Below are 26,002 nucleotides of genomic sequence, written 5' to 3' on the forward strand. Positions count from 1 at the left end.
TGCTGAAATTTCACTGCCAACATATGCTTCTAGGAATGTTATGATAATTTTTTTTTTAATCTGGCCATTTTTCCATATTTGCAAAAGTGGCTATTTTTGTAAAGTGTGCGTTTATATAATTGTGACTATGTAGTTAATGGTCATAAATGCAAACTAAGTAAAGAACCAAGATTGTATGAACTTTGGGCCTTTTTGAACCAAAAAATAAAAGCTGGTCCATTTACCTTTAAACAACAAAATTACCCCTTTTCTTCTATATAACATTGGGCCAATTAAAATCCATTTCTTGGCCCATTTTAATAATAAATTCCAGCAGCCCAAGAGCTCTTTACAAGCTGGCCCATTTTTTTTAACAAGAAGTTGGCTCATTTCTTTTAAAATAGATTAAGTTGGTCCAACTTTTATTTGCTTAATTTTTCCCAACTATAAAGCTAGAAAAATAGTAATAATATCAGATTTTTCTACTATTTTTAATTAACTCATTTCCTTTTTAAACGCTAGGCAATTAGTAGGCGCGCTTTAACTCACGGAATCACTTGTGTAGCGTGATGTTTGAATATTCGATAAATTAATTTAATAATCTCATACCATGCCCATTAATTTTAGTTAATTCTTAATTTAGTATATTTTTTTTGTTAAGATCGCGAATTCGCTTGCGTAGTGCGATAGTTGATTTTTTATTTTATTTTCAAAACTAATCTCTTCGAATGCAGTAATTTTTCCAGAAGTAAATAATATGCTAACAATCGTTTGTCATGACTGCGGATTCGCTTGTGTAGCGCCGTTATGACTAAATAATAAATTTCGTCGATCATGCACTCGCTTGCGTAGTGTGGTTATGACATCTTCTTATTAAAAAATATTCTTTAATTTTTCTAATAATCAAGAGATAAAAGCGGATAGGTAAAAATATGAAAAATAATATAAATCACAGTTTATCCAAAATTAATTTAAGCCAAATGTAGTCAATAAAGCGACCGTGCTAGAACCACGGGACTCGGGGAATGCCTTACACCTTCTCCTCGGTCAACAGAATTCCTTATCCGGACTTTGTTTTCGCAAACCAATAATAAAAGAGTCAAACCTTCCTTTGACTAGGGATTCAAATAAAAGGTGACTTGGAACACCAACAAATCAATTCCAAGTGGCGACTCTGAATAACATAAATAATCCCTATTTCAAAATTGTCACTTTAATTGGAAAAACTCTTTAACCCACAAATTCGTAGCATAACACGTTACATTTTGTACATATCTTTTGGAGAGGTAAAAAAGGGGTGTGATAGCTCTGGCGACTCTGCTGGGGAAATCCGGCGTGAATTCGAGCTTGTACATTGACTTTATTTGGCTTTATTAATTTTTTGTTTATAACTGTGATCTATTTAGGCATAATGTGCTACTTGTTTGCTCTTTACCGCTTTGATATTGTTGAACTGTTTTATAAATTGTCTTCTTGCGCACCCCCCTCTGAGTCTTCTGAATACAACCTCGAGAATCGCGGATACGCGCCCCATTCTTTGTTGAGATAAAGCCGGTGGGCCTGGGCTCCCGGTGAAGGATTATTAGTCACCCATATTTAAGAGCGGGGAGGGTCCAGTAGTTAAACCGGAGAAGTATTGCTCCCGGTACGCTACCCCTTCCCAATTCGAGTTGTTCGCTCGTTTTATGGCCAGTCTAGATACGCCTCATCCCCTAGGACTTTTGAAACATAGAAGAACAAGCCACATGGCTGGTTATCCCTAGTAGGATCGTTTTATTGCATCATATGCACTTGACTTAGCGAAGCTCGGCACAGGGGCCGAGTCCGTATAAGACAGGTATCCTTTTTGAGACCATCATTTTCACTTATGTGCTACTTGTTGCATCATTTGGAAGACTTGCTTGCATTTGTTGACCGGCTTTAGAAAATTAGTTGAGCGAAAAAAGAAAAAAAAAAGAAAATTCATTCCCCAGTTTTGTACAGGTAATTCATTTTTACCAAATAAAAAAATAATATAAAAATGGTCTAGTCTTGGTTTGAACTACGCAGGTCCGATTCTCACAATTTTAGTGGGGTACGTAGGAAACCTTCATCAGGGTTGGCCCCCATTTTTGCAAGAGTTTTTGAAATCGGTGTGTCCATAATATTTTTCTTTTAATAAATAAAAAAAAATCGATAGTTTTTTTTTTCTTTTTTGTTTTTTCTTTTTTTTTTCTTTCTCTTTTATTTTTTCATTGTTTTGTCTTTACGTCTGATCATGTTTTTCAATACAACCTCGAAACCTTCTTCGGAGCCATTGAAGGGTTGTTTTCGTAGATATAGCTAATATTTTACCACTTTTTCCCCAATGTGGAACCATTTTTGCGGAAATTGCCTTAAAACCTTTCTCGGAAGTGCCAAAGGGCTATTTTCATACAAAATGATTACTTTGGTCGTTTTTAACACCTTTTACCATTTCGTTTTTATTTTTGACCGTTTTGCCGGGACCGCCTTTCAACCTTCCTCGGAAGTGTCGAAGGGCTATTTTCGTAAAAATAGTTATTTTGTTTTTGTCATGTCGTCCTTTGTTCCCAGCCATTTTTGCCAATGTCAACATTACATTTTTAAGCTTTTATTTATTTTCTATCCATGTATTCAGATGTTTTTATCGAGACTGCATTAGTACTTTTCTTGGAGGTGCTGAAGAGCCATTTTCATAAAAATAACCATCTTGTCCTCTTCGTCGCCTTTTATTATTTGCCCTTTGTCCAGCTATTTTTTTTTCCTCGGCGAGATACCTAAGTAATCCTTCCAGAGTCTAGCCCTCTTATCATATGAAGTTTGTCCGTTGTCTTATCCAGAAGTCTGTTTGGTGTCATTTCTTCGAGTTAAGATTTGGACCCGACCTCATAATTTTATTTATATAGGTACGATATGGATTCAGTTAGTGGGAGACCTGACAAGAGGCTGAGAGATGAAGAGCACTCACCGTTTAAGATTGTCGACAAAGTGCCCAGATTATTGAAGCGATGGTGGAACAACATGGATGGATTTGAGCAAGGAAAGATCAAAGATTATTTGAAAAACTTGGTAAACATTATGGAGATTGAGCCCAAACGAGAACTCATTGAGGCTTTGGTTTATTTCTGAGACCCGAAGAATAATGTGTTTCGTCTCAATGGGTTTGAAATGACTCCTACCTTGGAAGAATTCGCTAAATATACCAACCTGGGGCATAAGAGTCGAACAAAGAGACTTTTGGTTCCCAGGGACGTTACTGCTACCAAGTTCCTTGAGCAGATGTGGATCAGCCACACCGAGATAGCACATGTGGCGCAAGGGCAGGTCTACCTAGATTTCTTGTATGACAAGTACGGGCATGAAATGGGGTTCTCAGAATATGGGAAGAAGCTAATTAACAAACAGAACCAACACACATGGCGAGGCCATGGACGGAAAGCATTCATTGTAGCTTTCTTGGGGTATATGGTCTTCCCGAGAGAGGATCGGAAGATCAACATTCGGTTATCTGGGATAGTCACAGCGATGATGAAAAGAAATGATTCCTATATTCTTCCAATGGTGTTAGCAGATACCTTTCGCGCCTTAACCAGGTGCTGGGAAGGAAAAGGTTTCTTTGAAGGTTGCAACCTCCTGCTCCAGATGTGGTTCATGGATCATCTTTTCCGTCGTCCTTATCAGGTAGACCACCGTACTTGTTAGAGTAATCATGTTCGCCAGTATAATGCTAGATTGAAGAGTGAGTTGGAGATCCGCAATTTCCCAGAAAGTGTCAATAATTGGAGAAAGTATCTTCACTCCTTAACAGATGATCAGATCACATGGAATTATCCTTGGTTCACCGCGGAATATGTCATCTATAAGTCATCTTGCCATCCGTTTCTGATCTTAATGGGGCTTCGAGGTTATCAGCCATATGTTCCTATGAGAGTTCTACGTCAACTGGGTCACAAACAAATAGTTCCCCCAGTAGAGACTATGGAAAATTTTATCTGGGAAGCAACATTAGAGGATCCCATTCGTGAAGCTTATGCCCAACGTGTTTGGAATGACACTAAGATACTCGAGCGTGGCACCATGGTGGCAGATCGAGGAAGTGGTGAGTTGAATCCTTCTTATCTTGAGTGGTTCTATAACCAAGATGCTCTCGCAGATAGACCAGGTACAGTCGTGAAGAGCACCGCGGAGTTGGAGGCTGAAATTCGAAACAGAGTTGGGCTGGCTGCGGAAGAGATGAAAAGGGGTTATGAATCTGACTTTGGAGCACTGTAAGAAGAGCTCAACATCGTTAAAGTAGACAAGGATTTGCTGTATGATGCTTTTGAGAAAGAGAAAGCTCAGTGGGCACGAGAGAGGCAAGCACTCAAATCCCAAATTCAAAAGAAGAACATGGTCACAACCGCACAACAACAAGAAGAGAGAGAAGCCCAGTTCAGGGTAGTCCGTGATCATGAGCGCATGAGTTACGCTCCACTAATCAAAGGTTTAAGGGATCAGTTAGAGGGAGTTGAATCAAGCAAGGAGAGACAGATCGCAGAGTTTGAAGTAGAAAGACATCACTACCAGAGTATGATAAATCGGTTGGAGGGGGAGTTACTAGAAAATCGGCGCCAGAAAGATATGGCCTTGGACCGCGAGCGTGATGCGCTGGATCTAGCTGAGACACGTGGTCAGCAAAATCAAGAGTTGCATGTGGCTCAGGAATACATTAAAGGAAAGATCCTCGAGGTAGCCACATATACCTCAAGAGCACACAGGAGTTGCCAGGGAATGACGCCCGAGCGGTTTGCAGAAGTATCATTAAACATTGCTCGTCATATATCTGCAGACTTGGAGAGGATATACCGCAACGTTGGGGGTCAGGCACAGGAACAAGAGCCTTGATTACAGTGATGTTGGTGGATTCTACTGCAAAGATCAAAGTCTTCTTTTAGTTATCAGTCCTTTTTCATTATGCTTTTGTTGTTTTCGAGTCTGTAAGAGTCTTTTGGCGTTTTGAGTCTTATTGTTTTGCCTTTTATCCTAAAAAGTCTGTTTTAGTCAGGCTTGGTCTTGTTTATCTTTATGTAACTCTTACCTTTTGAGTCTTGTATAAAAAAAGAATTATTTTGAAAATCAATGAAAAGATTTTTTTTTTTAGAAAAATTCTAAAATGAACCAAAAAGATGTTTGTTTTGTAAAAAAAAAAACAACTGAACTACATAATGATCTGATTCATGCGGTGACATGATACGTGGGCAACCCAAAAAGGTTCGATCAAGTTTTTATTTTAAATGGCTCTAAAGTAAGGGATCAAATAAGGCGAGTGAAAAAAAAACGAAAAAAAAGAGAAGAATGAAATAACAGTGTCAATAAGCAACAAGCTGATAAGCCGGAATGAAACATTGAAGCCTTCCAAAATCATTTTAGAAATGGTGGCGATGTTAGGAGCATGACATATTACGTGTAATTCATATTTATAAAATGCCTAACCATAACACGTTTGTTGGCTCTTAATCCAGTATGTTTAAGGTGGTTGGTTTGTGGTAAATCTGGCAGCACATCATTACTTCACAAGATCTAAGGGACCAGTAGTAATGGATAACAGTGATGAAATCGAGTTGGTCAGTGACAATCCGCAGGGTCAGTCAGTTGAGCAAGAGTCTGAGGAGATAAGAAAATTGAGACAACAACTGTCAGATGTATATCAAGCTTGGGTTTCCGGTCGACCTCCACCCTAGGGTCCCTCAGAGGGAACTTACACTATACCCCAGGCTACTCAACCACCGCTCCATGCAACGAGCGACCCCATTCTACCACCAGGGTATGTGCCGAATTACAGTCTCCATGCTGCCCCCAGTACCTCTAATATGCGACCTCCAGCCGCACCGGTCAGGAACACCCCTCTCGTCGTGTCTGGCGCACCGGTATATACAATACCGCCACCACCTCCTGTGACAAAGCCAAATAATGAGCCACCATCTCATGCTTATGATGGACAATACTATTCTCCGAATATGGCTTTTGGGGTCTCGACTCCATACAATCAGACTCCTCGATATGAATCACCGGTGGAAAATAAAATGCCTGCCACGACGATTGAGCCCGATGAGATGGCCAGGAAAATGAAAAGTCTTGAACAGAATATAAAGAACATACAGGGACTAGGTGGTCACAAAAGTGTTTAATTCAGTGATCTATGCATGTTCCCTCACATCCATTTACCACGAGGGTTCAAGACCCCAAAATTTGAGAAATATGATGGACACGATGACCCTATCGCCCACTTGAAAAGGTACTGCAACCAGCTGAGGGGTACGGGAGGAAAGGAAGAACTGCTGATGGCTTACTTTGGAGAAAGCCTTGTGGGGGTAGCTTCTGAATGGTTCATTGACCAAGACATCTCTCACTGTCATGTTTGGGATGACATGGCCCAGGCCTTCGTCAAGCAATTCCAATACAATATTGATATTGCACCAGACCGCAATTCCCTATCCAATATGAAGAAAAAGCCGACAGAAAGCTTTAGGGAGTACGCCATCAAGTGGAGGGAGCAGGCGGCCAGAGTTAAGCCACCCATGGATAATCATGAGTTGATCACTGTCTTTTTGGAGGCTCAAGAGCCTGATTATTTCCAAAACATGATGTCTGCAATGGGTAGGCCTTTTGCTGAAGCAATCAAGATAGGGAAAATGGTCGAAAATGGCTTAAAGACTGGCAGAATTGTAAGTCAGGCTGCTCTCAAAGCCATCACCCAAGCCATCCAAAATGGGTCGAGAAGTTTTGCAAATAGTAAAAAGAGAGATGAAGGTTCTATGATGACCTCGGGATTTAGGGAAGTTCAAAGAGGGGCATCACACCCTTATGTGCAAGTTTAGCAGGGGCGATCCAGCTACCCTCAACATTACTATCCCCCACCAATTCCTCAATATTGTGTGGGCCCACCACAATATACAGTGTTCAATGCTCAATCATTTTCTCGGCCTCCCAATCATCAGGTACGGGCACCAGCTCCAAGGGGCCCCCGACCTCAGCAACAAAATTTTCGGGCACCCTACAATGCTCGTCCCAGGCAGGATTATGGTCGAGAGAAGAGGCCGACAGAAAAATTCACTCCATTGGCTGAATCATACTCTAGTCTATTCCAGAAGCTGAAGCAAATGGGCGTGATTGGACCCATCTCTCCCCACCATATGCATCCGAATTCACATGGATTTCAAGCAAATGCTAGATGTGAATATCATTCAGGTGCCCCAGGGCATAGCACCGATGATTGTTGGACTCTGAAAGGAGCCATAGAAAGACTCATTTCTGAAAAATTAATTGTAGTAACGAATGGCGAGGACCCTTCTAATGTGACAAATAACCCGTTGCTGGAACACAACGATGTTCATTTCGTGGGAATGATTGACCGAGATCAGGAATACAAGCTGGTCGGCCAAACAGAAATGACAGTGGGAGCAATTCGAGAAGGAATAAGTCTGGAAGCAAGACCAAGCCGAGATGTGCCGTTGATTGTAAAAGGCGTCCCGAACTCAGAAAATGTAACTTTATTTGTGCCCAAGGTCTCGAGGTTAGACGTTTGCTCCAATGTTCCAAGCCCAAGGTTGTATGTCCTTGGAGGACACCCCGTCACAAGGCAGAATCGGGGCAGTGCAAATGGCATAACAGAGCCGATCATAATCAAACCTGCCATGCAACCCCCTGTGACAAACACGAAAACTGTCCCTTGGAACTAGAACAAAACTGTGATGACCTACAAAGGCAAGGAAATCATAGAGGAAGTGGGGGAAACTGGAGGTTTGACTCGATCGGGGAAGTGTTATTCTCCAGAAGAGTTGATGAAGGCCAAGCAAATCAGAGGAGGCCAATTTCCAATAAAGAAGCCAGTCACTGAAGCAGAGGCAGAAGAGTTTTTGAAGAAAATGAAAGCTCAGGATTACTCAATCATTGACCAGCTAAGAAAGACTCCTGCCCAAATCTCTCTACTATCTCTGCTCATACATTCCAAAGAGCATGCACGTGTACTAATCAAGGTCCTGAATGAGGCACATATCTCAGAAGAGACCATAGTGAATCAGTTAGAGAAGATGGCAAATAGATTTTTGAGGTAAACAGAATCTCATTTACCGATGATGAACTTCCCGAGGAAGGAGCCGGGCACAATAGGGCGTTGAACTTGATAGTAAAATGTGAGGGGCATTATGTAAAGAGAGTCATGGTTGATGGAGGCTCAAGTGTAGATGTATGCCCTCTCTCTACTTTGCCAAGCATGAAGATCAATACAGACAGAATCCGGCATAGCAATGTTCACATACGGGCTTTCGATGGCTCAGCGAGAGACACCATGGGGGAAATCAACCTCACCATGACGATTGGGCCGGTGGACTTTGAGATTGTTTTCCAAGTAGTGGACATGGTCACTTCTTATAACTTTCTTCTTGGAAGGCCATGGATCCATACAGCCCGAGCTGTGCCATCCACCTTACACCAGATGCTCAAATTCGAACATGACGGGCAAGAAATTATTGTTCACGGAGAAGACGAGTCTTCCGTTTATAAAGACCCGTTAATCCCCTGTATTGAGGCCAAAGAAGGGTCTGAGTCCATCAGGCTTTTGAAGTGGTTGTTGTGGACCATGTCGAGGAAGGAAAGCCCATTCTGCATCCTTGTCTTTCCGCCACATCTGTAATAGTGGCTACGGTTATGATGAGACAAGGTTATGAGCCAGGAAAAGGTTTGGGGGCATCATTTCAAGGGATTTTAGAGCCTATTTCTTCGTTAGGAAACCGGGGTACTTTTGGCTTAGGCTTCAGGCCAACACAAGCAGACAAAAACAAATCCAAACACTGCAAAAAGAGTGGATGGGTCTTGCAATAGCCTATCCCTCATATTTTCTACACTTTTGTCAAGCCACGACTCCGAGAGGGTCAAAATTCCTCGGCGCATGCAAACATTGATGAAATTTGCCATGACCTCAGCGAGATGTTTTCTGAAGTGAATATGATCCAGGCTGGTGAAGGCACTAGTCGTGCCGTTGTGCAACTAATTGACCCAGACACCATGCTCGCCAACTGGGAAGCAACTCCTCTCCCCACAAGGAAGGAGTCTTGGTAGTCTGCTTTTGCAGCTTCCTTTTTTGTATTCTGGGTTACTTTCAGGGTTGTAATCCAAATATCTCAGGATGATTGTTTGTTTGATGTTAACCCTTTTATCCTTTCGAATTCAATAAAATGCAGTTTAGTTTCCTATTAAGTTTCCTATCTTTTACTTTTCCTAATTCCTGTCATTTTATTCTCATTTCAGTTTTGTTAATGCCGGCTTTAATAACATGCATGCAGAATTCATGCCCAGATCTTGAAAAGCAGTCTAATATCGAAATAACGCATCAAGAGGTTGAATATGAGGAAGATGAGATTGTTGAGGAAATAAAAAGAGAGTTGGAACAATTTGAAAACAAGCCCAAGCCAAACCTCAATGAAACTGAGACGATTAATATCGGAAGTCCTGAAGAGGTTAGAGAAACGAAGATAAGCATTCACACTGAACAAAAAACCAGAGATATCTTGATTCAACTTTTATTTGAATACAAAAATGTATTGCTTGGTCTTACGATGATATGCCGGGTTAAAGTGCTGATCTGGTGGTTCATAAGCTTACTACGTATCCTGGTTTTCCACCAGTCCAACAAAAGCAACGAAAATTTAAAACAGACATGAGCGATAAAATCAAAGAAGAAATAATGAAGCAACTAAGCGCTAATATGGTCAGAGCTGTCCGATACACCACCTGGGTGGCAAATGTTGTGCCCGTGCTAAAGAAGGATGGAAAAACTAGAGTTTGTGTCGACTATAGGGACCTGAACAAAGCAAGTCCAAAGGATAATTTTCCTTTGCCAAACATCCACATTCTTGTAGATAATTGCGCAAAGCATGAGATCCAATCTTTTGTGGATTGCTATGCTGGGTACCACCAAATTCTAATGGATGAGGATGATGCAGAAAAGACCGCTTTCACCACGCCATGGGGTACCTATTGTTATAGGGTCATGCCATTCGGTTTAAAGAATGCAGGGGCAACTTACATGAGGGCCATGACCACCATTTTTCACGACATGATGCACAAAGAGATTGAGTTATATATCGACGATGTCATCATAAAATCAAAGACACAAGCCGATCATGTGTGTGATTTGAAAAAGTTCTTCGAACGGCTTCGTAGGTATGACCTTAAGCTTAATCCAGCCAAGTGTGCATTTGGGGTCCCAGCTGGGAAACTCCTCGGTTTTATAGTCAGCCGGAGAGGCATCGAATTGGATCCATCTAAGATAAAGTCCATTTGAGATCTGCCACCCCCGAAGAACAAAAAAGAGGTCATGAGTTTACTTGGGAGGTTGAACTACATCAGTAGGTTCATTGCTCAGCTCACAACCACGTGCGAGCCCATCTTTAAGTTGCTAAAAAAGGATGTCGTTGTCAGATGGACGGACGATTGCCAAAAGGCCTTTGACAGGATCAAAGATTATCTGTCAAAACCCCTCGTACTGGTTCCACCTGAACCTGGTAGGCCTTTATTTTTATATCTATCAGTGATGGATAATTCCTTTGGATGTGTTCTGGGGCAACATGATGCAACAGGCAGAAAGGAACAGGCAATATATTATTTGAGCAAGAAGTTCACCGATTATGAGGTTAAGTACACCCTTTTAGAAAGGACATGTTGTGCCTTGACTTGGGTCGCTCAGAAGCTGAGACATTATCTTTTGGCCTACACTACTTACCTCATATCCAGAATGGATCCTTTGAAGTACATCTTCCAAAAGCCAATGCCCACTGGTAGGCTCGCAAAATGGCAAATCCTGCTCACAGAGTTTGACATCGTCTATGTCACTCGCACCGCGATGAAAGCACAGGTTTTGGCAGATCATTTGGCAGAGAATCCAGTTGATAATGAGTACATGCCACTTAGCACATACTTCCCGGATGAAGAGGTCAACTCGATAGAGGAAGTGGTTCTAGACGATCACCCTATATGGAAAATGTATTTTGATGGGGTTGACAATATCAAAGGAGTTGGGATCGGGGCAATCCTCATCTCACCTATTGGACACCATTACCCTGCAATGGCCCGACTTCGGTTCTTCTGTACTAATAATACGGCAGAATATGAAGCTTGTATCATGGGTTTGAAAATGGCCATCGATCTGGATGTGCATGAACTATTAGTTATGGGAGATTCTGACTTGCTTATCCGGCAAGCCCAAGGCGAATGGGAGACTCGAGATATCAAACTTATTCCGTACAGACAATGTGTACGAGACTTGAGCAAAAGATTCAAATCTATCGAGTTCAGATACATTCCCCGGTTTCACAACGAGCTAGCCAATGCCTTGGCTACTCTAGCCTCAATGCTCTCTTATCCAGGCAACACCCATATTGATCCACTAGAAATCCAAGTTCGGAATCAGCACGGTTACTATAATACAATCTAGACAGAACCAGATGGTGAACCATGGTGTCATGACATAAAACAATTCCTGAAAACAAGAGAATATCCAGAGCATGCCAAAGGAGATAAAAAAAGAACTATAAGGCGACTCGCCAGTGGTTTCTTCCTGAATGGGGAAATTTTGTACAAGAGGACCCCAGATTTAAACTTGTTGAGATGCATAGATGCTACAGAAGCAGAGCGGATCATGAGTGAAGTGCATTCAGGGGTAAGTGGACCTCACATGAATGGATATGTTTTGGCGAAGAAGATTCTACGGGCAGGGTATTACTGGCTTACCATGGAGCGAGATTGCTTTAGATTTGTTCGCAAGTGTCACCAGTGCCAGATTCATGGTGACTTGATTCACTCGCCTCCTTCAGAGTTGCATCCCATGTCCTCTCCTTGGCCTTTGGTTGCTTGGGGAATGGATGTTATTGGGCCGATCGAGCCAAAGGCTTCAAATGGGCATAGATTCATTTTGGTTGCGATTGATTACTTCACCAAGTGGGTGGAAGCCGTCACTTTCAAAGCAGTCACCAAGAAAGCAGTGGTAGACTTTGTTCACTCCAACATCATTTGTCGCTTTGGTATCCCAAAGACCATTATCACTGACAATGCAGCCAATCTAAATAGTCATTTGATCAAGGAGGTATGCGAACAATTTAAAATCATGCATCGCCATTCTACCCCTTACCGGCCAATAGCCAATGGAGCAGTTGAAGCAGCAAACAAGAACATCAAGAAGATTCTTAGGAAGATGATCCAAGGTTCCAGGCAATGGCATGAAAAGTTGCCTTTTGCTCTTTTGGGATACCGTACGACTGTTCGCACATATATTGGCGCAACTCTGTATTTGCTTGTATACGGAACTGAAGCTGTAATACCCGCTGAAGTCGAAATTCCCTCTCTCCGAATTATTGTGGAATCAGAGATTGAAGACACTGAGTGGGTCAAGACCCGATTAGAACAACTGATGTTGATCGATGAAAAACGGCTAGCAGCAGTGTGTTTCGGCCAGTTATACCAACAAAGAATGACACGCACTTACAATAAGAAAGTGCGCCCAAGGCAGTTTAAGGTAGGCCAATTGATTTTGAAATACATCCTTCTGCACCAGGTAGAAGCTAAAGGAAAGTTCGCCCCGAACTGGCAAGGACCCTACATCATCAAGAAAGTGTTACCAAAAGGGGCCTTGCACTTGGTAGATGAAGAAGGACGGGTACCAGACATGACTATTAACGCAGATGCAGTCAAAAGATATTATGTCTAATATATACCCATTGTAGAATTTTCACGCATTGATTTTCTCAAATTGAAGTGGCGAAGGCTATCATTCGCTCGCTATTCCAAATAGGTGTCACCCTTTTTGTTAATCCTTTTGAGCTGTATTTGTCTTCCTTGTTTCTCACTTCTTGGAACTTGTAAAAAAAAACTCTAAAAAATTGAACTACATCCGACCTGATTCCGAAAGGATACGTAGGCAACCTTACCCTGGGTTCGGTCCCATCAGAACAAAAAATCCATATTCCCAATACTCTAAAACTGGGGCAGAAGTTTGTTTTATTTCACGATTTTTTTTCTCTCTCTGTAAAAATGATTCCAAAAGTGTAATTCAGTTCAAGGTTCATTTCGCCTTTTTACCTTTCAAGAACTTCTGATCGATGTTTTTTAAGAATGATTGAAGTCCCCATGCCAAAGACGTTGGGAAACCTCCCTCATACAGTATCATAGTCAAAAAAAAGGAAAAAAAAAGAAAAAAAGAGAAAAAAAAAAGAAAAAAAAGAGAAAAAAGAAATGAGAGAGTCTTATCAGTGAAAAACCGTACGGGCACTATAAGGCGATAGTGAACAGAGAAATGAGAGAGTCTTATTAGTGAAAACCCAGATGGGCACCATAAGGTGATGGTTAGTAAAGAAATGAGAGATGTTAGTTAGCAAAAACCTGGAATGGGCGCTACTAGCCGAATAAGGGTCTTTGATTCTCCGACATGAGCACAACCAAGACAAATTCAAGATAAACATTTGCGGCGGATTTTGAGAATTAGACAGCTCAGACAAATTAGGCATCCAGTCCAAAATGCATGTCATGATTCATTAAAGTCGGCACATACCTCCGGATAAGTCTCCCTATTCCTTTCCCCGAAAGGGACACCTTTTGTTTAAGCACAGTTCTTTTTCGCTTCCAATTATTATTCTGTTTTTACCCATAATTTTTCTTTGAGTCCCCTTCGGTCTAATCCTGCATCAAAATCGAAGCAAAGAAAGGGCTGCAAAACTGGCTACAGCTTCCCCGTAATGTCGAGCACAATTTGGGGCATATATGGCATTGACGAAGGCACGAATCCATCTCTGATCTTATTCGATAAGACAAACAAAGTGTCTAAAAAAAAGAGCTGAAAAGGTCGCCTAAGCAGGACCTGCTTTATGAGAAAAGTTGATGAGCACTACGGACACAAACTTATACTAGGTGCAAAACAACTGAGCTTGATTTTAAAGAAAAATCGCCTTGCCTTAGAGACAAGTGTCGCACCTCCTTTTTACCGCGCCCGCGGGGCGCGTGGGGAGTTTTCTCCAATTGAAGGACAGTCGAAACGGGATTTATTTAATTATTTCAGAGTCGCCACCTGGAAATTTTAAGGCGTCCCAAGTCACCAATTTTAATCCCTGAATCGAGGAGAATATGACTCTGTTTATTATTCCGCGAACCAGAAATCCTGAATAAGGAATTCTGTTAATTCGGAAGAAGGTGTTAGGCATTTCCGAATTCCGTGATTCTAGCACGGTCGCTTAACTGTTTTTATTATTGGCTTAATTATCTTGATTTTACTAAATACGTTTTTATTGCATGATTTTACTACCGCTTTTTACTTATTGTTTACAATTATATGGACGAATTATGCGTACGTATATTCATATTATATACTTTTTATAATTATCGGGGATCGTGCCACGCGTACGTGTACACAATAAAATTGTCCATGTTATAGATTTTATAAAAAATATATGTTCGAAATTTAAAATAAAATCAGGAACATCATCACCCTTTTTATTTAGATAATGAACTGCACACCTCGGGTTATATGAAATTATTTTGACATCCGCGGAGAAATCATTTTTATTAAAATATTCGCTCGAAATTGCGCGTACGCATAATCCGAATTTGCTTTTTTTTTAATATAATCAGGGTGCGCGAACGCATCCCTGATTGCACAAAATCTTTGTTAATAGTATTATGGCCTTTTTCCCCAAATTGTTTATTATATCATGAGAAATCTCCATTTAAGATACCCTTGAATTCTTGAAAAAGAACTTGCAATTTATTAAATGTTGCCCGTCGATTATAATTTCCGAATATAAATTATATTCAGCCAGACTATTTAAATTCAAAGAAAAGCGTAAAAATATGATTAACACTATTTTCGGCAAATACAACACATATATCTATATGCCCAATAATGAATTGTATATGAAATTAAAAAACGATTTATAAAGGGAAGAATATTTTTCAAGAACTTTTATTACTTCTATTTAGTGCAAGTCCTATTTCTAATTGTCATTGATGTAAAGTGTTGTAATTTGTATATCTCATCTTATTCTCATATACTTGCTTTTAATCTAATAGGCCTAATTATTTATTTAGGATGGTAAATAGGCATCAAATTAATAAGAGAGGGAATTATTATACAAATTTATTAACAACATTGCCCTACATGCAACATATTTGTATGTCTTGAAACATTCATAGCATTTTAACATCATAATGAGCCATAACAACTCAACTTACCATCCACTAATGGTTCTATAGATACCTGTTATCTTATACATGAAAATAATACCAACACCATTTTTACCTTATTTAACAATAGATATTACTAGTGTAGTTTTCTTGATACTTCTACATTACTCCTTACTTAGCTAACAACAAAAAATTAAATAATGGCCAACATTCATGCCATATTCCCTACCTTGACAATTTAATTATATCTTCCGCTAATGAAAATTTAGAAATTAACCTTATTACAACATTTCGAGCAACTTCAAGAAATGACATTTAATTTACAGCCGTTACGTCAAAATATACTACTATTAAACCAACACGAAACAAAGCTGAAATTTAAACTAATGAACTTGAGCGAATAGAAGACAGAATTACAATTCAAGCTTCATTTTGTCATGTTGAAGCTCTTCACAACATGAGTTTTAAGAATATGTACCTGGAAATGAAGGTAAAAGGAGTAAATTTCAGCGATAATAGCAGCAGCAAAATACCGGCAGAATGTACCAGTAACACAGCAAGTCCGAACAAGACCCGTTAACCCAGATGTACAGTGATAGAAACTTGAGAGAAAATTTCAGATTTAAACCGAACACTATCCACAAACAAACAACGGATAGATTCTAGAAAAATAACATTTCAGATTTCAGCTTCTTTCCTCTATCTGTTTTAGATTCCTGTTTCTGATTTTTGTTTCTGCTTTTGTATCTGTTTCAGGTTGTGGGTGTGTGTGTGAATGTTCTCTTTTCTATTTCTTTTTCTGTTCTCTTCCTCTCTTTCCTTTCTGTTTTTTTTTAAAAAATCTGCCCTTTTTTTTTCTCTCTTTAAAAGTCTGAGTCCCCTAAAGCAGTCCCCATTCCCCTCTATTTATACAGGGCTGTCCTATACTCTTCTAGTGCTGAATGGACCCTTTTCTCCTTTTAAAATCAGAAAGTTTTCCATTAAAACTACTTTTGAATACTTTAAGTGATCTTATCCTGATTTTAAGCAGCCCATTACCCTTTGTTTCCCATTATCTCATTAAATTAAAATCCATTAACAAACCACTTTCAGCCCTCTATTATATCATATTACCCTTACTGTTTTATCCCAGAAATGTCCAGATTTACTGTTTTCTACTGGTATTACTGCCTTAAATTCAGCATCTTAACAATACAGATTTTAAAATCTGTATAAGCCTGATTATTAATCTGATTTAAGACAGCTACAACCAATCCTAAAGTTTGGACTGAATCATTACTAAGAATGTAACCTCCTAACACAATTACATCTAATCAACATTTGTAGAATCATACTGAATTCAGAACCAATCATCATAACAACATATTACACTGAGTTCAGTAAACTGAGCTTTAACTTTGAACAAAAATCAAACAAACACAGGAGCATTGTCAATATACTGACAATGCCCTGAAACTCACTGATTCAGAAATCAACATATACACACCATTGACAAACTTTCTGATTTATTAAACAAGAATCAATAAATTGGGAAGAACTAATTAACTGATTTCAATGATGATAATCAACTCTAAACAGATAAACAGGGTATTACAAACATCATTTCAGAAGCAAGATTCACAATACAACTAATCGACGAACTTAATCGAGTCGATTACACACATTGTACATAATCACAATTAACAGAAACAATTCACATTTGGAATCAAGTAGACGGGTAGGGGACAGTATAACAAAATTGACTAGAAAATTATGAAAAATTAAACAAACTAATGAAACGAATATAGAATACACGTAGAACATACATAAGCAACAGAAAATTACCTCTGAGCCTTCAAATTCAACCGGACTCAACTCAACTTGGATTTGAACTTTGTTTGAAATCAAACAGACCTTAGTCGAAGTATTTTCTACTGAAAATACTTTGACTAAGGTCGATTAAACCTCAATATTTGCAAGGATTGGAAATTTAGGGTTTCAGATCTTGGATTTTAAATCCGAACAATTCTGGGTAGGTTCGAGGGGAACCAACAATGACACACGGGTGGGGGTAGCCTAGGGGTCATTTGGTGTCAGTTTAGAACAGATCTGAGTTTGTTCTTGTTTGGTCCGAATCTTCAAAAGAAGATTCGAGAAGCTCAGAACTGATTCGAGCCAAACAAACATCAGATCCATAACAAGGCATGCTAGGGGGTACTATGGTGTTATTTTGGAAGCCATTGGAAAGGTTGGAGTTTTCAGACCCGCCTTCGATTTAGTATTCGAAGAGTTGGGGTCTGATTCGAAGGAAACTAAATTCGAAGAGTTGGGGTCTGATTCGAAGGAAACTAAGGTTAGATCTGTGTAGAGGATGTTCAGGGGATTCTAGGGTGTTATTTTGGTGACCGACGGCGTTGATGCCGCCGGGTTTCAGGCGGTGGGATCCTAGGGCGGCTAGGGTTAGGGGTGAGTTTTGGAAGGGACAATTAACAGGGAAGGAGGGGGGGTGTTTGGCTAGGGGGTCGGGGTAAGGGTTTGGGCCTTATATAGGGGTGGGGTGGATTGATGCTGACCGTTAGATCTAGTAGGATGAAAGGTAAGGATTTACTCACTTAACCAAACGATGTCATTTGGTTTAAGCTGGGGGGACGAGTTGGACCGGGTATCGGATCGGGTAAGGATTGTGGGTTAAGGTTCGTGGGATCTCAGCCGTTGGTTGGCTTTGATCCAACGGTCTCTGCTAAACTACGACCAAACGATGTCGTTTTGACTCGTTTGAATTGGACCGGTACCTGGGTTGCCTGGATTGGGCTGGGGGGGGGGGGTAATTTAGTTTTGGGCCTGGATTTTAATCCAGGTCCGATTCTATTTCTACAATTTATTTTATTTTATTTTATTTTATTATTTATCATTAAAAATCCTAATAAAAATTATAAAACAATTTTAATCTTACACAAAAATATTAATTACTTTATAACAACTATTTAACACATAGTCAAAACATTAATCACACAGTAACATATTTAAAAATAGAACGAATGCATATTTTTGTGATTTTATTTAAATTATCTTTCAAATGCATAATTAAATCCTATATGCATGCAACATGTATTTTATTTTAATTTTCATTTTATTATGACAAAGTAAACATTTACGGACATAACACAAATATTTAACACCACGCAAATTCAAAAACTACACAGTAAAAGAAATTTATTTTATTTTTTGATTTATTTTGGAGTAGTTTTTGTTAAGGCAAAAATCACGTGCTCACAGCTGCCCCTCTTTGTGCGGAAACTCGAAGAGTTTTCGTGCAAAGATAAGGTCTCTAGAAAATGATGCAGAGGCAGAGCATCTCGGTACCACGCTGACTGAATCGATTTTTCAACAGCAGTGGCCGTGAATCAAGCTACTTAGGGCATCAAGGCCACAAACCAACCACCACTTTGAAAACTCATAAATTTTTCTTTGCTTGAAGCAGGAACAAAGCGGTGTAGAATGTCGATCCAAAATGAACGAATGTCACCAAACGTAAGCTCCTTAAAATCTCCATTTTTCTTTTATTTTCAGCATGCATCACTATTGTTCACACCTCCCATTTACGTAGCTCAACCCAGGTAGAACCTTTTCGCCTAGGGGGATCCAGCTCATAGTTTCGGGTAGAAGTACTCTTCGCTCAGGTTGTTTTACATTAGCGTAACCCAGATAGAACCTTTTCGCCTAGGGGGATCCAGCTCATAGTTCCGGGTAGAAGTACTCTTCGCTCAGGTTGTTTTACATTAGCTTAACCCAGGTAGAACCTTTTTCGCCTAGGGGGATCCAGCTCATAGTTCCGGGTAGAAGTACTCTTCGCTCAGGTTGTTTTACATTAGCTTAACCCAGGTAGAACCTTTTTCGCCTAGGGGTATCCAGCTCATAGATCCTGGTAGAAGTACTCTTCACTCAGGTTGTTTTACATTAGCTTAACCCAGGTAGAACCTTTTTACCTAGGGGGATCCAGCTCGTAGTTCCAGGTAGAAGTACTCTTCGCTCAGGTTGTTTCATATTAGCTTAACCCAGGTAGAACCTTTTTCGCCTAGGGGGATCCAGCTCATAGTTCTGAGTAGAAGTACTCTTCGCTCAGGTTGATTTTATGTAGCTCAATCCAGGTAGAACCTTTTCGCCTAGGGGGATCCAGCTCATAGTTCCTGGTAGAAGTACTCTTCGCTCAGGTTGTTTTACATTAGCTTAACCCAGGTAGAACCTTTTTACCTAGGGGGATCCAGCTCGTAGTTCCGGGTAGAAGTACTCTTCGCTCAGGTTGTTTTACATTAGCTTAACCCAGGTAGAACCTTTTTCGCCTAGGGGGATCCAGCTCATAGTTCCGGGTAGAAGTACTCTTCGCTCAGGTTGATTTTACGTAGCTCAATCCAGGTAGAACATTTTCGCCTAGGGGGATCCAGCTCATAGTTCCTGGTAGAAGTACTCTTCGCTCAGGTTGTTTTACATTAGCTCAACCCAGGTAGAACCTTTTCGCCTAGGGGGATCCAGCTCATAGTTCCGGGTAGAAGTACTCTTCGCTCAGGTTGTTTTACATTAGCTTAACCCAGGTAGAACCTTTTCGCCTAGGGGGATCCAGCTCATAGTTCCGGGTAGAAGTACTCTTCGCTCAGGTTGTTTTACGTAGCTCAACCCAGGTAGAACCTTTTCGCCTAGGGGGATCCATCTCATAGTTTCGAGTAGAAGTACTCTTCACTCAGGTTGTTTTACATTAGCTTAACCCAAGTAGAACCTTTTCACCTAGGGGGATCCAGCTCATAGTTTCCGGGTAGAAGTACTCTTCGCTTAGGGTATTTTACATAGTTCAACTCAGGTAGAACCGTTTCGCCTAGAGGGATTCAACACTTTATCAATAATACATGGTGCTAACACCCGATTCTATTTCCTTCCAGTAAGAGAGGGTACCGACCCCTGATTACATTTCCTTTCAATAGTACAGGGTACCGATCCCTGGTTAAACTATCATTCGTTACCGAATTTTATCTCTTTTAGATAGTTTATACTACTATTTCTGTTTTCCTTTTCAATAAATTAGATAATTTACAGATTTGTCTAATAACTCACAAAATTTTCCTAGTGCCAGACTGGGGCAGAAAAATTTTGTTCGTTTTTGTTTGTCTTTGATGGCTTTGCAGGCTCTGCCATATAGCGCAAGTGACGATTAAAACTTGCAGTTTCAATTTTCTCATCAGAAGAAAGAAATCCTTCGATCACAAGATAGTCGGAGTTTAGCTTTGATAATGTATTAGCAGCCCAGCTTCTCGAGATTCATCTTCTCAAATACTGATCCAGAAAGCAAGCCATCGAGATTGAGTCATAATCTTTTCTTCAAAGAGCATCAAGATCCAATCTACGGTCAATACATGCGAGCAAGTCAAGAATCAAGATTTGACTCCAGAAGACACATGGATAGGAATTTTGTATAGGAATTTTGTACTCTTAGTTTGCAGACATATATAATGCCCTTCTCTTTTTCTTTTGATGTAAGAAACGAGTAACCGCAACAGCAACAGCGACAACAACAGCAGCAACAGTCTTAACTCTAGTGTCCGGTAGTCCCAGCTACCAAATTTTCCAGAACTATACTGACCTGATTCCTTTATAGCCAAGGATATGTAGGCAACCTCGGAAGCAAGGTTCGGTCACCTTTTTTCAAAAATTGCTTCCATTGGAGTGATATGTGAGCAAAAATTAGCTATGACATTCACTTTTCTTTGCACGAAAACTCTTCACGTTCTCGAGCAAAGAGGGGCAGCTGTAAATGCCTAATTTTTGCCTTGTATATATATATATATATATGTGTGTGTGTGTGTGTGTGTGTGTGTGTGTGTGTGTGTGTGTGTGTGTGTATTTGTTCTTATTTGTGTATGTATAGGTTTTAAGAGTTGAGTAATTGTTTGATAAATGGGGTAGGGATTGGCCTAGTGTAATTTAATTAAAATTGTGCCAAAATTGGCCCAAAATTTGAGCCCAAAGAGCCCAAATCCGGTCCAAAATGGGGCTGCCAAGAAGAGCTTAAAACGACGTAGTTTGGTCTTGAAACTACGTCATTTTGGTTAAGTAACAAGATTCAATCTCATCCCCCCATCTTGATTTAATCCAACGGTCCTAGTTTGATCTTCATCCTAGGTATTTAAAGCCCAAAATCCCCAAAAATTTGCCCCATTTCCCCCTTATTTCCTCTCTCTTCTTTCCCTCTCCTTCTTCTCTCTTCTCTCTCTCTTCACTCTCTCTACGCCGCCCCATCTCCGCCCACCGCTGCCGGCCGGAAATCGCCGCCGCCGGCGTATCACCTCCAAACACCTCTAAATTCACACCATGTAATCTCCACAACTTCCTCTTTCCATATCTCCAAACCAAATCCTTCACAGATCCCTCAAACTCCTTGAATCTTAGATCTTGGAAACTTTCCCGTCACTTTTTTGCCCAAATCCTTGAAGCTCCAACCACTACCACCCCACAATACCTACATCAATGGATAGAGTTCCTCAAGACCTAGCTATTGATGCCAATTTCACCCTGAAAATCCGGCGACCAAAATCCGGCCAAATTCCGGCGACCTCCCCGAACACCCTCTTTTGAGGTAGTGCAGAATACTTAAGAGTATATGGTACTTGTTTGATTGTTTATTTACTGATTCAAGACTCTTTGAGTACAATACTCAAAAGTCAAATTGTTTGGTAAGAAAATGTAGACTTTTGGACAGTGTTTGAATAAAAGTCTGTCTTTGAATAGTGGAGAACAGATTTTGTTTGAAATACTTGACAAGATTTGAACCAGAAAGTCTGGCCTTTTGAATTTAAGAGCAGATTTTGTAGAAATTCTGTCAAAAAGATTGATTTTTAATTTTTTGAAATAGCTGGTTGTTTTGATATATAAGGGGGACTCAATCACACTTCCAGGGAGAGGGAAGAGTTGCTTTGAACACACAAAAACATAAAAAAAAAATCAACAGTTGAACACATGAAAAGTGAGCTGAAATGGTGAGCTTTGGGAGTGAATCTTAGAGTGCAAACTTTTAGAAAAGTATAAGTCCTCTTTAGAGTTCGTTTCTGGGTTTCCTCTCTAAGTTTTCGGGTTGTTTTAACACGGATTTGCTGCTGGTTTTGTTGCTGTTTTGCTGCTGTTTTTATGTTGCTTTAGTTGCTGAACTACTGTTTATTCTTTTGCTATCCAGGTAATCCTTTAAGACTCGTAACGTACGTATTTTCAGCAATGGGAACAACTTGAACATACTGCACCATTTAAATGTGTTTGATATGATGAATAATTTAACAACAAAAGAGCTTGTATGTTATTGTTATGTATCAAGCATGTGATAATGTGAATATAGTCCTTCATAATACTTGAATATTGAGTTGCAAGTTTTTTGAATGTGATATCTAAGTATGCCATGAATGACTTTAGATGTATAACACATAGCATGAGTTCGTTTTAGTTGCTGAAATTTCACTGCCAACATATGCTTCTAGGAATGTTATGATAAAAAAAAAATTTAATCTGGCCATTTTTCCAGATTTGCAAAAGTGGCTATTTTTGTAAAATGTGCGTTTATACAATTGTGACTATGTAGTTAATGGTCATAAATGCAAACTAAGTAAAGAACCAAGATTGTATGAACTTTGGGCCTTTTTGAACCAAAAAATAAAAGCTGGCCTATTTACCTTTAAACAACAAAATTACCCCCTTTTCTTCTATATAACATTGGGCCAATTAAAATCCATTTCTTGGCCCATTTTAATAATAAATTCCAGCAGCCCAAGAGCTCTTTACAAGCTGGCCCATTATTTTTTTAACAAGAAATTGGCTCATTTCTTTTAAAATAGATTAAGTTGGTCCAACTTTTATTTGCTTAATTTTTCCCAACTATAAAGCTAGAAAATTGGTAATAATATCAGATTTTTCTACTATTTTTAATTAACTCATTTTCTTTTTAAACGCTAGGCAATTAGTAGGCGCGCTTTAACTCACGAAATCACTTGTGTAGCGTGATGCTTGAATATTCGATAAATTAATTTAATAATCTCATACCATGCCCATTAATTTTAGTTAATTCTTAATTTAGTATTTTTTTTGTTAAGATCACGAATTCGCTTGCGTAGCGCGATAGTTGATTTTTTATTTTATTTTCAAAACTAATCTCTTCGAATGTAGTAATTTTTCCAGACGTAAATAACATGCTAACAATCGTTTGTCATGACTGCGGATTCGCTTGCGTAGCGCCTAACTAATAAATTTCGTCGATCATGCACTCGCTTGCGTAGTGTGGTTATGACATCTTCTTATTAAAAAATATTCTTTAATTTTTCTAATAATCAAGAGATAAAAGCGGATAGGTAAAAATATGAAAAATAATATAAATCACAGTTTATCCAAAATTAATTTAAGCCAAATGTAGTCAATAAAGAGACCGTGCTAGAACTACGGGACTCGGGGAATGCCTTACACCTTCTCCTCGGTCAACAGAATTCCTTATCCGGACTTTGTTTACGCAGACCAATAATAAAAGAGTCAAACCTTCCTTTGACTAGGGATTCAAATAAAATGTGACTTGGAACACCAACAAATCAATTCCAAGTGGCGACTCTAAATAACAAAAATAATCCATATTTCAAAATTGTCACTTTAATTGGAAAAACTCTTTAACCCACAAATTCGTAGCATAACACGTTACATTTTGTACATATCTTTTGGAGGGGTAAAAAAGGGGTGTGACATCAGTGACACTTTAAACGCTGGTTGTATGCTTGATACTTGTCTTGAAACACAGGATTTGCTGATATTTCCATTGCAGCCCTGCTGTCACTATATATGTGTACTGGAAATTTCACTTTTGCTCCTAACTCCCTCAGCAATGCTGTCAACCATACTACCTCTGAAACTCCACTTGCCATGTTTCTATATTCAGCTTCTGCTGAACTCTTAGAAACTGTATTCTGCTTCTTTGATTTCCACGAGATTGGAGATTCTCCAAATTTGACTAGATATCCTGACACTGACTTTCTTGTGTTAGGACATGAGGCCCAGTCAGCATCACAAAAGACACTGATCTCACTTGAGTTTTGACTTCTCAACAAGATTCCCAGACCTGGTTCCCTTTTAATATACTTCACCACTCTTATAGCTGCATCCCAATGAGACCTTTTAGGCTGCTGCATGAACTGGCTGAGAGTTTTCACTAAGAATGCAATGTCTGGCCTGGACATGGTTAACTATAACAACTTTCCAATCAGCCTCTGATATTGGCCTACATCTTCCAGTTTGATATTATCTCCAATGCATACTTCCACTGATTGATCAGAATGCCTTTGGTAGATCTGCTGAACTCCATGCCAAGGAAGAACTTTAGATCACCTAAATATTTGATCTTGAAGGCTTGTTGCAAGAAGATTTTGGTGGCTTCAATCAGCTGCAAGTTGTTTTCTGTCACTAGCATATCATCAACATATATTAGTATTATCATTATATCTGCTCCTTTCTTCTTGATGAATAAGGAATGATCTAGGTTACTCTGCTTAAAATCAGCCTGTAGCAATGCCTTTGTTAGTTTTAAGTTCCATTGTCTGCTTGCTTGTTTCAATCTATAGAGAGATTTTACAAGTCTACACACCAATCTATACTCCCCCTCACTTGTAAAACCTTGTGGCAGATGCATGTACACTTCATCATGTAGATCTTCTTGCAAGAAGGAATTGTAGACATCTAGTTATTAGACTGTCCAATTATGCATGGCTACTAAGAAAAGAACAGTTCTGACAGTGGTGATCTTCATTATAGGAGAAAAGGTCTCATTGTAATCAAAACCTTCTCTTTGATTGTATCCTTTGGCTACTAGTCTTGCTTTGAACCTCTCCACATCTCCATTAGCCTTAAGCTTGACTTTGTACACCAATTTACAGCCTATAACTGTCTTTTCTTGAGGTAGATGAACTAATTCCCAGGTGTTGTTGTCTTGCAGAGCTTGAATCTCAGTTTTCATGGCTTCTACCCATCTAGGGTCCTTAGAAACTTCCTAAAAAGTGGTAGGCTCAACAATTGTAGAGAACATTCCCATGTATGTCTGGTAGGAAGGTGATAGCTTAGTATAAGTGACATGATTGTGTATGGGATATAAGGTAGTGTTCCCTGACTTCCTTGTGGTCACATAATCTGTCAATCAGACTGGCTCTTTTGACTCCCTATGTGACCTTCTTAAGGTATCATGATGTGTCTGTCCTCCATGATGATTATGAAGAGATGTAGATGGTACTTCTAAAAGTATGCCCACTGAGTCAGGGACTATAGGTGAAGAACTAATAGTGGTTGTGTGATATTGAATTTCAGAAGGCATTGTGTTGTACAGGTCTGGTTCAAAGTTGTCCGAGGGCTGTGCACTATCATCTGTAGGATTATCTTGAACATGTAGCTGCTCAGTAATTGGAACACCAAGCTCATCTGCATTTGTACCTTCAAGACTAAAAACATCGGTAATAACATGCTTGACTTGGTTCCTAAGATCACCAGTTGTATCTTGAAAAGGAAATGTGGATTCCTTGAACACCATATCTCTGTTGACAAAGAATCTATCCCTATCCAAGTCATATAGGATATCCTTTAGTAATACCAAAATATCCCATAAAAATAGCTCTAACTACTCTACTAGAAAACTTATCAGTTCTAGGTAGCACACTTGCAAAACAAAGATAGCCTAATATTTTCAAGTGAGAAACTGATGGTTTCCTATTAAAGAACACCTCATATGGGGACTTACCATCAAGTGACTGTGATGGTAACCTGTTAATAACATATGAGCTGCTAAAAT

The 26,002-nt window shown here is 39.5% G+C and overlaps 1 protein-coding gene across 1 annotated transcript; it reads right to left on the reverse strand.

The window, feature by feature from the left end:
• Positions 1 to 23,918: 23,918 nt before the first annotated feature.
• LOC107797261 (secreted RxLR effector protein 161-like) lies at positions 23,919 to 24,407 on the reverse strand. The gene has a single exon (XM_016620130.2). The coding sequence runs from the start codon at positions 24,405 to 24,407 to the stop codon at positions 23,919 to 23,921; it is 489 nt and encodes a 162-aa protein (XP_016475616.2).
• Between the last annotated feature and the right edge of the window lie 1,595 nt (positions 24,408 to 26,002).

The sequence above is a fragment of the Nicotiana tabacum genome, chromosome 18 (genome assembly GCF_000715075.1).
Source record: "Nicotiana tabacum cultivar K326 chromosome 18, ASM71507v2, whole genome shotgun sequence".
Taxonomy (NCBI): Eukaryota; Viridiplantae; Streptophyta; class Magnoliopsida; order Solanales; family Solanaceae; genus Nicotiana; species Nicotiana tabacum.